Source organism: Podarcis pityusensis, assembly GCF_964106645.2.
Source record: "Podarcis pityusensis genome assembly, chromosome: Z".
NCBI classification, from domain to species: domain Eukaryota; kingdom Metazoa; phylum Chordata; class Lepidosauria; order Squamata; family Lacertidae; genus Podarcis; species Podarcis pityusensis.
In genome coordinates, this window is record NC_138044.1 from 7709343 (window position 1) to 7725526 (window position 16184).

The 16184-nt window shown below is 42.8% G+C and overlaps 1 protein-coding gene across 1 annotated transcript in view; it reads right to left on the reverse strand.

The window, feature by feature from the left end:
* Positions 1-16184, reverse strand: part of PAPPA (pappalysin 1) — a 234811-nt gene that overhangs the window by 134081 nt on the left and 84546 nt on the right. The window contains exons 8-9 of the mRNA XM_080990779.1: positions 7519-7647; positions 5992-6083 (exon numbers count right to left, since the gene is read on the reverse strand). Coding sequence (XP_080846905.1) covers positions 5992-6083; positions 7519-7647 — 221 coding nt within the window. The remainder of the gene's footprint in view (positions 1-5991; positions 6084-7518; positions 7648-16184) is intronic.

Consider the following 16184-nt stretch of genomic DNA (forward strand, 5'->3'; position numbering starts at 1 on the left):
CACGTGAGGCAGGTTTGCACAGGGGTCTGGAGCTGCATGAAAAACCTTTGGAAATGCACTGTCCCCCTCTTCGCTCACAGCGAAGTCACGCGCCCACACACCCCACCACCCTAAATATGCTGGGCTTGCCTGTCCCCCACCTCAGCCTTCCAGCCAACCCCCGCACCATTTAAAAACCAAGGTTATACATGCCCACACACTGTGTTAGGGTGGCGGGGTTAGTATAAAACAGGCATGTCCAAAGTCCGTTTCAGGGGCCTAATCCTAACTTTGGTCGGCCCTTCACTTCATCAGATCTGGCCCTCTTTGAAAAAGGTTTGGACACCACTGATATAAGATTTATTCACTTCAGTTCTGTAGGAAAAGCCTGATTCCATGAGCACACACAATCTCTTTCCCCACTCTCTTTCCATTCCAGTGCAAGGATCTTAAGCAAGGGTCAGCAAACTTTTTCAGCAGGGTTCCGGTCCACTGTCCCTCAGACCTTGTGGGGGGCTGGACTATATTTTTTTTTGGGGGGGGGAGTGAACGAATTCCTATCCCAGAATTAACCCAGAGATGCATTTTAAATAAAAGGACACATTCTACTCATGTAAAAACACGCTGATTCCCGGACCGTCCGCGGGCCGGATTTAGAAGGCAGTTGGGCCAGATACAGCCCCCGGGCCTTAGGTTGCCTACCCATGATCTTAAGCGATTCCAAGTAGAAAGGGGAGAGAGAAGGGTGGAGTGGTGGGCTGCTTGGGAAAGCAAGGCAAGCCAGATCGGGAGGCAGGCAGCCCCCAGATCCACAAGGGCACCTGCTTCTCCTTGGGATTTAATTTTTAAATTGGCTGGCGTGGGCTGCAATGGTGCTCCTCAGAGGCAATGGCCGTGGTGTTGCTGCGTGGGCGGCAGAGGCCGCAGTGGATGTTGCAATGGTCTCCTTGCGCTCCCCCAAGGTGGCAGCGCTGTGCAGACGGAGTTGGCAGCTGTGGTGCAGGCGACCACACCGCCTCTGCCGCAGCGAAGGCAGGGGTGGCGGACATGGCACCGGTGTACAGGCGGACCAGACCCCACTGTGGCGCTTCCGCTTCCAGGGAACACCATAATAATAATAATAATAAATTTAATTAAAACCCCCCAAACCCAGACATTTCCTTCGAAATGCAAAAATCCACCCAGATGCTATTTTTGACATTTAAATCCCGTACATGTCCAGGTTTTCTGGGATGCATGGCAACCCTTGGTTAGAATAGGAGATGAAAGATGAGTTGGTCAAATCAGCAATGATACAACGGGCAACATGTGTGGGGCACAATATTGAGACGGCAGCATGTGGAAAGTTATGGGAAATAGAGATGACATTTACTGCTGGCTATTCAATAAAGGAAAAATATATGAAAATGATATATAGATGGCATTTAACACCAAATAAATTAGCCAAAATGTATAAGACTGCATCAAAAAAAAAATGTTGGGAATGCAAACAGACAGAAGGGTCCTTTTTCATATGTGGTGGACTTGTAGAAAGGCAACAGGCTTCTGGGAAATGATACACAATGAATTTAAAAAGAGTGGAGGTTCTTTTTGGACTATTTAAGAAAAAACTACAGTCAAATGAAATCACAAGCAAGAGTTTAATAATAGGCAAGGGAAGGATAATAAATAAATGATTTCAATATAAGTTATAATGCAATAGAAAATGAATGGCAGTTATGGCAACAGATAAAGGAATACAACAGGAGCATCACAGACATTAAGGATGGGAAGTCAAAATGTAAAAAATTATTCTATTGAATGTGGATTGAATAATGCCAAATTTTGAGTAAAAAACAACTAATAACAATAAGACCTTCAAGGTACCTTTTTAACTATAATAAACAAATTTATGGTAGCATGAAAGGCAGATGTTCTGTCACCATGGATTTCTTTGCTCCAGTTAGAAGGGATATAACTCTTATAAATGGGATGCACAAGTATATATAATCAACTGGTAAAGTCTTTGGCTCTGCAAACCTACAGGCCTCTTGATGGCTTCAACATTGACCAGCTTTTGTGTCCAGCAATCCTCGCTAATCAAGGCACAGCAAGCCTTGCAAAAGAGATCTGGTTAAGCAATTATAGCCCTTGAAAGGAAAGGATAAAGTACCTTTGATTCCTCTTCAAGGGCACTTATTAGCATCTCAAAGAAGGTGTCACCTTCTTCAGCTGGGCCCATTTTGGCTCCCAAAGGCTTATTCTTCACCCTCTCTCCTCTGCTTGCAAGCAGCCCTTTCAGATCACAGGCTTCCCAAAGCTACCCCCACCCCACCCTGCTCTGCACATCTGTTTCAGAGGGCCTTGGACACAAAGGGTAGCTCAGCTAAAAAGGCTTGAACTGCAGGCAAAACAGATATTTGATCTCTGGATTCCATTGAATTAAAAACCATAGGGAGGGATACCTGTTGGCTACCTGCGCTCTAATTTCTTTTAAGACTTCCTTTCAGCCCATAAGAGAGGACTTCCTTAAGCTTTCCTTAGTCAGTTCCTTTGTATAGGAATCTAGTGCTCCTTTATTTCTTTATTATTAAATTGTATTTTGTGTTCTCCTTTTGCATTTTTATGTTGTGAACTGCCCTTGAAGTGATCTTCAGGTGAAGAGTGGTATACAAATCAATCAATCAATTAATTAATTAGGAGCTAAATCTCAGGGCTAGGTCTCTTCAGGTCCAGACTGCTATGATATAGTCCTCTAACACAACAATTCTTAAGTGTGCTTAAAATAGTTCTAATTAATTTAGCGAGACTGAAACCTTAGCTCAGAAATAACCACTGCATGGTCCTCTCGAGATGTTGTTGGACTGGGCAGAGATTATAGAAGCTGTAGTCCAGTGACTTCTGGAAGGTACCATATTGGCTACCCCATCTTAGTTAAATGTGCTGCGGAGGTCAAAGTCTAGAGGGATATCTATGATACTCAGCTTCAACAGATGCTGAGAGAGAGACATAGGGTTGCTACTTTGGTTGGGTAAAATAAGGGACAGGTCAGGCAAAAGATGGGACAATAGGGGTGGTAATTGAGGCTAAAAATTACTTTATATAGTGCAGAAATGGCTTCAAAGAAATCCATCACAATGAGTTGTTTCCAATGCTAGTCATACTAACAGAGTAGACCCAGTGAAATTTATGGATCTAAGCAATGCACATTAATTTCGATGACTCACATCCTCCCCACCTGCTGGATTTCTGCCTATCAGAAGAATGGTACATGTAGAAACCCAGCCAAAGAAAGGAAGAGGTGGAGATAGCAATTCTGTTTCTCTTCCTAAGAAAGCTTTGCTTCCAACATCTCTTTCCATATAGCTGCTCATTTCAATTCATTCCCTCTCTCTCTCTCTCTCTCTCTCTCACACACACACACAACATAGTCAGAGAAGTTCATCCAATCACTAGGATTACATCTTTTCTTGTCACATATTTGAGGCATTCTAAAAAGAATTCTGTTATCTATAGGCATTCATAGAATCATAGATTTGTAGAGTTTGAAAGGGTACCTAAGGGTCATCTAGTCCAACCCCCTGCAATGAAGGAATCTCAATTAAAGCATTCTTCTCCCAGAGATATAATGCCCAGAGTCATCTGGGAAGAAGTATTGTTTGCTGTACAACTGCTCTTCCTCAGGTAGCAGATTCAGAATGAAATGTCTCAACAACAGCTGTTTGAAATTACTTTCTTTTAACCCCAAGTGCTTAGAAAAATCTGTCAAAACTTCAGCCATTTGAAAACTAGGAATTTAAATAAAAAATTAACACCGGGAGTACCGTTCATGAGGTTAACAAGTATATTTTGCAAAATTACAAAGAACACACCTTTTTATCTTATCTTGTGTTATATATATATATATATATATACACACACACACACACACACACACACACTAAAACAAGTTTTCTTGGATTTGGTGGAGACCTTTACAGCACTTCCTTCTCGAATTCCTCTTTTTTCCGAATGCAGTTTTTCTGTGCACACTGAGTAAGCATAGCCCCTTGAGACGCTCCCCTGTCATGGTCGACCTTAGCTGAGTCTTTATTCTCCACAAAGTATTGAATGACCACCCTAGGGCTGAGCAAGAGAGATGGGCAGAGCCTTTTTGTGGCAGGGTAAAAGATTTCTGCCTCTTTTACTAGGTCTGCTATGTTCAGCTCTTCTAACTGCTCTTTGTTGAGTTTCTTCTCCTTCCACATGGTGCATTGTATTTCAGCTTCAGAGCTGAAGTCTTAAAACTTACAAAAACTCAAGAACTTTCCTGTATTCATTTCAAAAAAATTGATGTGTCCTAGGTATGGCTGACTAGGTTGGAGTTAGAACACCGATGGCAGCCAGGATACTACAGTATATTTAAATAAAACCCTGGCTCACAGCAAACGTTAGCTATGAACTCCGCACCGATCCAAACTGTGAACTTGCCTAAATTGAACTAGATAATCGACTGAGGTCTGAGGGCTTTCTGCAATATAAATAGCCTGTGGAAAAGTTCCAGTCATTTATAGACAGGCCCAGCAGGTTTGCACTCTGAGGTTTGGACTCAGTTTCCAGAACTGAACTACCTGCGACACGATTGGTCCGTTCATGGAAGCCACACCTTTCACTCAGTTGGGTTGCCAGTTGCATGACTAGAATGCACAACATCATCCAAGTGACCTCAGTGAGTATTTCAAATAGTCTTGATTATTTCTACTTTCAGTTATGCATTTACTTGATGGGGGGGCAGCTGCCCCCCCTGCTTCCCCCTAACTACACTCATGGACCAGTAGTACCTAAATGATAGACAGATTTATTGTGGCAGATGATTTGGAGATGGATAAGATAGATGAAGGTTGGTGAACCTGTGACACTCCAGATGTTGTTGAACTCAAACTCCCATGAGCCCCATCCAACTTGACCAGTGGTCAGAAGTGATGGGACCCTTTGCATGGAAGGCCACAGGTTCACAATTCCTGAGACAGATAAATGGAGGCCAATGGCCATGAAATAAATAAACCCCCTTTCTATGCAAAGAAGAGAAGTTTAGGGACTGCAGATATCATAGTGCCATTATACAAATCCACAATGAGATTGCACTTTGAATACGGTAGTGTGTGTGTGTTGTCCTGGCTGATCAAAGGGTTGGAGCAACTTCCATAGGGGGAAAGATTACAGAATTGGGGACTTTGTAGTTTTGAGAAAAGGCAAGTAAGGGGACTCTTTATAGAAGTGCATTACATTATGCATGACATGGAGAAAAAGGATAGAGAGGAGTTTTTCTCCCTTTCTTGTAATACTAGAACTCAGGGCGTCCAATGAAGCCAGGGTTTTTTTTCTTCTTCACCTTTTTGCACACATTAGCCGCAGGGAACATGTGCAAAGCATAAACACATATGATACAAGGAAACAGAGATACTGAACCTGGACTGCAAGCAATTTGGCTCTGACAGTTATCACTGCAAGCCTGGCCAACTGAGTATTGTGCCTCAAGGGTGCCATCTAAGCTTGCCTGAAAATTTCATCAGCTGACCCTACAGACCAATCTTGATCAACCAGGCCCTATAAAGCTCAAGACTCGAGAGTTTGCTCTTCTGTCCAAGCATCTAGTCTCTGGTGTCAGGACAGTGCATAAGCACTCCTGCTACCTCTCCCTGGTTTTTAAGTTATTAACTCAACCACTCATTAAAAATACACATTTTTATAGTCTTGGGTTGTTGTGGTTTTTTCAAAAAAGAAGCTTTAAAAAGGAGCTTATGATGCTCACAACCAAAGATACATGCAACACAAGATACATGTAACAGCCACCAAAAAATACCAAGTTCATAAAATCCAAAATCGGCAAACCAACAACTCACAAAATTCATCCCCAATGAAAACAAGAAAAGTCACAGAAAAAGCAAGATAGCCTCAACATATCCATACCAATAAACTCCCCACCCTCACCCCACAGCTGATTGGTAGCCAGAATAGTTATGCCACTAGCCATGCCATGCCAAAGACACTTACCGATGCAATTGAAGGACAACTCTTGACGGCAAAAGAGGGAACATCCATCTCCATTGACCTTGTTCATGTCATCACACTCTTCCCCGAGGTCCCTGAGAGCAAGATAAAAAAATGGGGGGAAATAAATGCTGTGATGGTCCAAATAACCCCTTCTGCCTCTTCTACTTCCTTCTCCCATTACAGGCTGATAAAGTGAAATGTATATTGAGGGAAAGTAAGAAAAATTAAAACATTTGTAAGGATCGGCAAATCTGTCAAATTCAGTTTCTCCTTTTTACACTCTTAAGTTTTCAATATTTCCACATCTGTTTACAATTCTCCCCAATATGCATTTTTGTATTATATGTTCATTTTGTGCATACTTCTTCCTAGTATACAGGCAACAACAGATTAACACATGCATGAAATCAGAGCTGTAGTTAATGGCAGGGAGGGGCTAGTCAGGTTTTTTGCTCTAGGTGAAGCCCCCAGAGGGGCACCATTGAGGCTCCCAGCCTGTTGTTGTTTTTGTGTGTGTGTGTGTGTGTGCAAATGAGTAAAGGGCCAAACTGGGTCTTTGACCCAGGTGAAAAAAGCCTAGTTTCACCCCTGCCTGAAAGACGTGTGATCGCACATGCACGCATGATGCTGAACCCAGAAGTGACGCCCAAACATCACTCAACACATGATGAGAATGGTAGAACGGGGGTCGGGCACAGTGCGAGAACTGCACTGTGAAATTTGGAGAAGTGTGGATATCGAAAGCTGGCTGTGCTTGGGTTCACATATTATTTCTGAAAGTGTGAATTGGGTAAGTTAGTCTTCAATTGTGAAATGAATTTATTTCCCCTCCAATCCTAGTAGTAGACCTCAAAACACTTTAGTGTACAACGAAAGTCTATATGTAGCATAAAGAAAACATGAATGCTCTTTTAAAAGCATGCACAACCATTTCAGCACCGTAGATCAACTGGGGGACAAGTTATGCAACCTTTAGTAATCACTTTTACAGTCCAGATTTTTGCTCATAGATCCCAATACCCAGATTCCATCTGCAACCTTTCCTCATGGTAATGATTGATCATTTTGGTTGCCCTTTTCTGAACCTTTTCCCAACTCTACAATACCCTTTTTTCAGGTGAGGCAACCAGAACTGTATACTGCACCCCAAATGCGCCCACACCATAGATTTGAATAATGGCAATATTGTATCAGCAGTTTTATTTTCATTATCTAATGATCCCTAGCATGGAATTTGCACAGCTGCTGCAAACTGGGTCAACATCTTCACTGAGCTATCTCTTATGACCCCAATGTCTCATTCTTGTATCAGTAGGTGCTTGGACTAGATAATGTTCAAGGTACCCCTTCACACCTTCATTATGCCTTAAACTAGGGATTAGCCTGCTCACCAGAGGCAACACTCAGGCCAATGCAGCCAACTCTGATGAGATGATGAGAGTTGTACTCTAGCAGCATTTGATGGGCTACAGATGTTCACATCCCTAGATGTGTCATCAAATCAATTTAAAAGCACCATGCACTTACTTCTGGATAATCCCATCTCCACAGTAGCCGCTTCCATGGACATAGGTGAGTGGTGGGGATGTTTCGCTCTCTTCCATCCCAGAAATTACTGAAACCCAGTAAGTGTATAAGATGCCTGCTTGTATTTCACTGCAAGATAAGGAAGGAGACATTAGCCAGGCATTAAAGTGTAGGATAGTCTCAACATATAATACTAGGTGCAGAATACAATTTCCTGGAAAATCTCATTGTCCTCATGCCCTCTAACATATCACAGGTGTAAACAAAGACATTTGGGGCATCCTGATTCTCATACCAAGGCCTCCAACTCTACCATCACTGGACATTCGGGCAAATCTGTAAATTTCAATTTCAGAGGGTTTTTTAAATGCAATTTCTATGCAGGCCTCTCAGGATTGATTGCTGAACCACTCCAGGAACCAGATGAATTGCAGGAATTGCGGCTCTGTGAGGGGAATAGTTCCCAGCATTATTTGGGGGAAGTCATGACTGTTTAAAGTACAGTCATACTTCTTGTTACGTTTGCTTCAGGTTGCGGGTTTTCAGGTTGCGGGTTTTCAGGTTGCGTCCCACGGCGACCGGGAAGTGCCGGAAGGGGTTACTTCTGAGTTTCGCCACTCGCGCATGTGCAGACACAAAAAATGACATCACGTGCATGCACAGAAGAGGCGAATCGCAACCACACACGCACAGACACGCAGACGCAGGTTGCGTTCTGCTCATGTTGCAAACGGGGCTCCAGAATGGATCCTGTTCGCAACCAGAGGTACCACTGTAGTATGCTACTGCTTTAAATGTATAGAGCAGATGAGGGCTAAGTTTTACTCAGAGCAGACCCACTGAAATTAACAAGACTATACATCTACACTGAGTATGACTAACACTGAATACGTTCTTCTAGGACCTGAAGGGCTATCACATGGCAAAGGGCTGAACTTACAGGAGGAGAGATTTGGATGGAATATTGAGAGAAACTTCTTGATGACAAGAGCAGTTTGCCATCAGAAACAATTTCCAGGGCAGGTGGGCTTGCCCTTGCTGGAGGTCTTCCAGCAAGTTTGGAGTGGCCATCCATCAGGGATGTTCTTACTCTGGATGCCTGACACCAAACAGGAGGTTGGACTACAAGACCTTTCACAGAAGCATAGTAATATTAGGTAGCTGCCTTATACTGAATTCAACTATTGATTCATCTGGTTCAGTATTGTTTACACTGACTGGCACTGGGAAGGGTCCAGCTCTCCCTGGAGATGTTGGGGCTTGGATGTGGCACCTCCTGCATGCAAAGCAGATGCTCTGCCACTGAGCTACAGCCCCTTCAATCCTATCATACTACTGTTCTTCTTATTAAAACATGTGGCAACAGAAGGAAGCTGAACTTATTTTCCCTCCTCGGTGTAGAATGAATCTAGCAAAACAGATGACTAGAAAAGCTCACACCATTAGCATTACAGCAGGGCTGAGCCAACATGAATGAAATGTTTATGGCTAACTCTAAATGACAATTTCCCAATTGGTGGGTATTTATGTTTTTATATGAAGCCAGAGTATCTCCTTCTGATCTGTTTCTGCCAAAGAAAGAATGAATTTGAGATGCAGCAGAGAGTAATAAAATTGTAAATTGTCTCCTAGACAAAAGGAAACTGGGACAAAGTGCATGGATTGCAGTAATAGAGAGATCCATCGCTATCTGCTAAAATGTTTTTATTACAGCAAAACTAATAGCTCTTTAACAATGATATTGTTTGCACAGCAGAATTGCTCTTCTTTCTTAAAAAAAGATGTGCATTGTATCTTGCAATCTGATGTACAGAGAGAGAGAGAGAGAGAGAGAGAGAGAGAGATGGATAATACTTTATGAACATATTCAGCCACACAGGGTAAAATGGGTAAGGATGCCCCTTCAGCTGAACCAGTACCTATTGGCCATTTGTGAGCCAGAGGGAATTTTTTAATGAATCATATGGCAGATGCAACCTTTCTCCAAGAGATGATCCAGGGCCGGCCCTATCACTAGACTGATGCTGTGTGGCACATCAGTTTGGCACGATTGGGGGGGGGCTCGTGGCCGTGCACCATCACTACACCGTGCATGCATGCTCCGTGATATGCCCACATGACATGAGCACACCCCACGGCATGCTGCCGTCACTCTCACACATCGTGGAGTATGCTGACATGTTGTGCAGTGTGTGTGGCAGCCACTGCAGAACTTTGGGGGCCCTAGCCCCTACATTGAAAATTGGGAGGGGCTCGGGTCCCACATAGATGGTGTGCCTGATTGCAGACAAGAGTCTCCCTCAATCCTACCTAGATGGGGATTGAACCAGGGACCTTCAGCACACAAAACAGGGGTTCTAATGGTCTGACTTATACCAAGGTAGTTTCCTATGTTCCTAAGTCTTAGATGGCAGGGCAAGCCCATTACATTGATTGTGGGGGAGGGCTGGCTTCCAAGTAGGAAAGTGAGAAGAAATGTATTCTATCCCTTGCAATTGCTTGTCCCTCCTTAGAAAGACTAAGTGCGTATATCAGCTTAGGGGAACCTTTGGCACTCTGGATGTTATTGAACTATAACTCCCCGTTTGTGGAGTAGATGGGAACAATATTAATGAATATAAAACTGTGCGGAAAAAACAACAGTATAAACAGTACAATGAGAATGATTGGAAGACTTGTTTTGTTGGAAGCATTTTTTATTTAAGTGTTTCATTGTATTAATTAGGAAGATTAAGTTTTTTATGTATATAAATTTGCTTTTTCTTCTTTCTTTTTTTCTGTATTTTCTTCTTTTCTTTTTTCTTAATTGTTTTTTCTTTAATTCTCTTTTTGTAGTATGAGACTGTAAATTCTTTGTATAAGTATGTAATTTAAATTAATAAAGATTATTTATTTAAATAGAAGAAGAAGAGCTATAACTCCCATGAGTCCCAGCATGGATGGGTGGGCATCACAGTTGTAGTTCAGCAACATCTAGAGGGGCCAAAGATACCTTGCACCTGCTATGTGTGGTCACCATCAATACAAAGGGATGGGTCCAACTAAGTTCTACTCAGCGTACACCCATTAAAATTAATGACTCTAATTTGGTGTTGCCCATTAATTTCAATGGGTCTACTTAGAGTAGTGCTAACACTGGATACAACCCAAAAATCAAAATGATATTTTCCCTTCCTCTCATCACAAATATAGCATTTAAATTTAAAATTATCTTCCATGATTGCTTTCTGTGAATTTTTCTCATTTTTACTGCTCATGGCTCCTCCAAATCATCCACTGTCTTTTTAACAACAACAATAACTTTATTATTTGCACCCCATCCATCTGACTGGGTTGCCCTAGCCACTCCGGGCGGCTTCCAACAAATATAAAAGTGCAATAAAACATCAACTATTAAAAACTTCCCTATACAGGGCTGCCTTCAGATGTCTTCTAAACATTGTATAGTCCACTTATTGGTCTCCTTCCAGCTGAATTCCTGACATAACTTTTTCAGTAGACTTCCATCATCTAATCATTCCACTTGACCTAGCCATCTTAACCTTTCTGGCACAATTAATAGACCTGATTTTGTTAACATCCATCCACTGCACACTCAGCCAAAGCAAGCACCCCAGAGATGGGGCTTAAAAACAGGTTCTAAGATTCAGTTCCGATTTTTTTGTTTTCCTAATGAGCATGTACCACCAGATTTACAGATTAGCATCTCTTGCAGGCTTGTGATCAGTGACAGAGTGCCATTACTTCTTTACAGGGCAAAAGGAAACACACCAGTCTGTGGGATCCAAGCATGCGATCTGCTGTTTGTGGAATTCCTTCAGGAAAGCTGAAAGTTCAGTAACAGAGCACATGCATTGCATGCAAGAAGGTCTGAAATGTCAGAGAGCCCCTGCTTTACATTGCAGCCATGGAAAAATCAGTAGTTCTCAGTGCACATCCACACAAAGAAGCAAGAGGCACTATCACAGTTCAAAGACACATTCCAGCCAGCCAAAAAACACTCAAGGAGCAGTGTTAGGTGAAGCCTGGAAAGGAGGGAAAGAGTCCTAAGGGCCAGATAGAGAGGCTTGGAGGGCCACATTAATCCTCCAGGCCTGAGGTTCCCCACCCAACTCAAGCCTTCACAATGCCTAGGAGATACCCAATATGAAATGTTCTTATCTCCTCCCAGTCCTGTGCAAGGATGGTATAAACCAGGTGTCTGTGTAGAGGAACAAACTGTAGTTTGTCAAAGAGGGGGAAAGAGAAGTGAGACAGAGTCACATTTCAGCTCTGTAAGCTAGCAGCATTCTGGGACGGTGGCTGGTACTTTTTAGTGTTCTGATGTGGAAGCCATGGACTCTTGTGCCTCCACCGACACAACACTCACATAACTGTATATTTGTAAATAAAATCAGGGACCCTCCAGACTGTTTTTGCTTGTTTGTTTGCACCATGACACTGATGCAATAATGATGTGTTTGTGGTGGATTCATACTGGACCATCCACATGTCATTCTGCTTTACTTGTTGTCCTGTGATACTTCCCCAGTGTTCCCACACTATCACTATCAAGAGGGGCACCATTGCAACAAAAGCGGGACAACCCCCTGCCCTGAAATATTTGTAGTATGAAATGTCACAGGATTTCATCTGGAAGTTATGGGACGCACATAAGTGAAGTAGAATGTCCTCCTCAAAACTTTTGCAAACACCAAAAGCATTGAAAGCAGGGGAGTGTCTCACCACAGTGGCCGCCTTGCAAAAGAAAGCAAAACCACATTCATGCTGTGCTGTTTGGAGAATCTCACCTATCAGAGAAGTGGCATGAGCACTCACAATATTGTTAACAACGAACAAGTGTTGCTCCATTCTTTTCTGCATCTGGGGAAAATGTCATTACAGGGTCAAAGTTGCGTTCAATTTTGCGTTCAGGCTTCCAGCCTGCATCAGAGACTCTGGGCTCAGGGAGTGTACGGCGCTTTTATCCCTCTGCTTACTATGCCCCTTTCTCTAACGGAGAGCAGCGGAGGCTGGTCTACTAGGGCAAATGGGGCATTGCCTCACCAACTTCAGTCTGCCTGCAGCCAGTCCCCACTTGCCTGCCTTCTTCCTTCCAACCAAGACTGATACACTGTTAGTGGGTGGTTTCCTAGACCAGTTGGGTGGGAGGTTGCCTGCTCTTGATGGGGTTAGACTCCCTCTAAAGGAGCGGGTACGTAGCTTGGGGGTACTTCTGGATCCTTTGCTGTTGCTCAAGGCTCAGGTGGCCTCAGTGGCCCGGAGTGCCTTCCATCAGCTTTGGCTGGTGGCCCAGCTGCACCCCTATCTGGACAGGGATAGCTTAACTACTGTTGTCTATGCTCTGGTAACCTCAAGGTTAGATTACTGCAGCATGTTATACATACAGCTGCCTCTGAAGATGGTTCAGAAGCTTCAGCAGGTGCAGAATTTGACAGCCAGGCTGCTCACTGGGACAAGACGGTTGTAGCATATTATTACACTGATCCTGGCCTGACTGCACTGGCTGCCAATTAGCTTGTAGGCCCAATTCAGAGTGCTGGTTTTGACCTATAAAGCCTTAAATGGCTCAGGACCACAATACCTCAAGGACCGCCTCTCACCCAGACTCTGTGTTCATCATCTGAGGCCCTTTGTGTGCCTCCTCCATGAGACATCTGGAGGGTGATAACACAAGAAGGCACATTTTCTGTACTGACTTCTGTACTAGCTCTCCCTGTTCTCTCCTGGGACGTTTGACTGGTACCTTCATTATATATTTTTAGGTGCTAGGCAAATATGTTCCTCTTCATCCAGGCCTTTTGCTGATTAATATTCTACAGCTTTTTAATATGTACCTGTGGGAAGTGGAGGTTATTGTTTAACTGTTTTAATTATTTACTTGTGTTTTTATCTTGTATTTTATTCTGTGAACTGCCCTGAGATCTTATGATGAAAGGCAGTATACAAATTTAATAAATAAATAAACTAGTTGGCTTTGCCTGCCATTGGCTCTGGCTCCACCTATTATTGACCTCTCTGCCTTCTCATCTACCAGTCCCAATGGGCACCAGCCACCAGGGACAGAGAGCACAGCAATAGCCAAAATGCACTCTCCACCGAGCCTGATGCATTCCTGTTCCTGCTTTAGTGTATGAGCCTGCTTCAAAGTTAAGGGCATAAGCAAGTTGGTGTTTTAAGATCTATATCCCCTGTCTTTTAATGGGCTTTTGGAACACTGACTTAGGGGATAATGATTGTTCTGACTTCCATATAAATGGGTTACTGGAAAGGTCTCCTTTCTTGCTGGACATCTGTTGATCAATCCACAAATAACAAAACGCCAACCGCTCTTCCTTCTTTTTGAAATCTTTCCAATGGGTCCTTAAATCAAGGCTCTCTTGCGTTACTAACACCTCCCTCAAACACACAAACTGGTACTACTAAGTTTTAATCAGGTAACCAGGGTGATGAACCAAGTAAAGCTTCAATGCAGATTAAAATGTGCCTCCCAATCAACCAGTGTGGCAGGCAACAAGCAAAGGATTCTGGGATTCAGAATTTGGGAAGAACTTTGTGGGCACATAATGCACAATGCCTGGGAAACATATTACCAGCAAGGAGGATGTGCTATTTGCCTCTGCCATGCTGACTCCCTCAAGAACTAAATTTAATTTGGGGGGGGAAAGTGTGAGAGAGAAACTGAAATTGACAGGTTTCTGTGTCACAGGGATTGGGACCCTTCAGATGCTAGTGAATTTCAAATCCCATTGTCCCTGACCATGCTGACTTAAACTGATGCGAGTTGAAGACCAAAAAATATTGGGTGGTGAGGCAGGTCCCCCATCCTTGACTTAACATCCCTGGTTTTTTCCTTTAAAATAACAGTATGCGTGTGGCTGTCGGGAGTGGGGTTTTCGACATCAATGGGTAAATAGCCAATATGCGGGGGATGGAATAATCTGCCAATTTTGTATTATCTCGGTTTCTCACTTTTCAAATCTTAAATTCAGTTCTCTACATTTCCAAAGCAGTTTGTTCATGCTTTTTGTTTAAGTCCAGAAAACTCATCAGCATTTTAGCATGAATGTCTCCTAATGTACACATTTTTATATGCAATTTTTGTATGCAATGTACACAACTTTGAAAGTGATCTTATGTTGCATTTTTGTAAGTGACTTTCACAAATGCATCCATTTCTATGCCCACATTATCCTAGTAGATGCATTTCTGTACAAACTAGATGACTGGAAAACTGCATTGCAAAACTGCAAAAAGTGCAAATTTCAAAGGATGGTATTATTTCTAATTAGATAGGTTTAAATGTTACTCATACTCATACTCACATTAGCATTAATGTACATGAGAAACTTAGGTTTATTAACTTCAATGATTTTAACAGGCCAGGCTCAATAATCTTGTGCTAATTCATAAAGCCCTACACAACTGGTGTCCAAAGTACCTTAAGGACTATCTGATCACTATGTGACACTACAACTGAAATCCAAGACTTGGTCAGTCTTTACTAGGAGACAAGTCTTTACTGTGGCAGGCCCTGCCCTGTGGAACTCCCTGCCAGTAGAATTACTGCATTAGTCATCCCGTTTATTTTAGATGTCTTTTAGAAATTGTTCTTTTCCGACATGCCTTTGCAATGTGATTCTTTCTTTTTCAACCAACCAGTCTTTATTGATGTTTCTATTTATGTTAATGTAGTACAGTATTGATGTTGTACTAATGTACTACTGTAGTATAGGATGTGATTCCTGCATTAAAAGACTAGATGACTCTTGCGGTCCCTTCTAATTATACAATTCTATGATTCTATGATGTTTTTATATTTTACACAACCTTGTTATATGGTCACCCCCCTAACCTCCCCCCCCCAACTCCACCATTTAAATATATAAATACTCTGAGAATAGCTTAGTTGGGTAAGGCCAGTAGCAGTTGTGGATTTCCAGGGAGGATTTTCTGTGTTCCCACTGGTCCTTTGAAGTGTATCAAAAACAAAACACTTCTTACAATCCCTGAATGAGGGAAGGGTGATTCTAGGACACATGAATTAGGGACCGCCCTCACCTCTTTAGGTCTATTTTTCTGTTTTTGTCTTCTTCTTCTTCTTCTTCTTCTTCTTCTTCTTCTTCTTCTTCTTCTTCTTCTTCTCTCTCTCTCTCTCTCTCTCTCTCTCTGGGGTGTGTGTGTGTGTGTTTAAAACAAAATGCCAAAAGGCTGTGAGAAGCTTGATTTGGATAATGTAGGGAATCCTTGTCTGAATCAGAAGTCTAAGCTCTGCGTGTATTGGAGGTACAGGGTAGTAGTGCAGTATGCAGTAAACAAAGGAGAGATGTCAAAACTCAGACGGCTATTCTGCTCTCCTGTTATTTCAGCTGCATTTTCACTTATTTGGACAAGGCTAGAGAGGGAACAGGTGCAAAAGACACACAACAATTTCTCTGCCCCTGCAACCCAGACAAATGCACATCCCACTCCTCTTTTCACTATGAAGTTGATTTAAAAGGCAAGAGTGCCAAAGAGCATTTGGACCCACAAGAGGGGCATCAAACTAACACAGCCATGTCTGGATTTTACAGTCTCCTGTGAATGATGGACAGGAGGGCAAAACAGGCCACATGCAGCCATGATCTCTGCGGAAAGCCACAGGTCTGTGGGGTTGGCTGGGATCT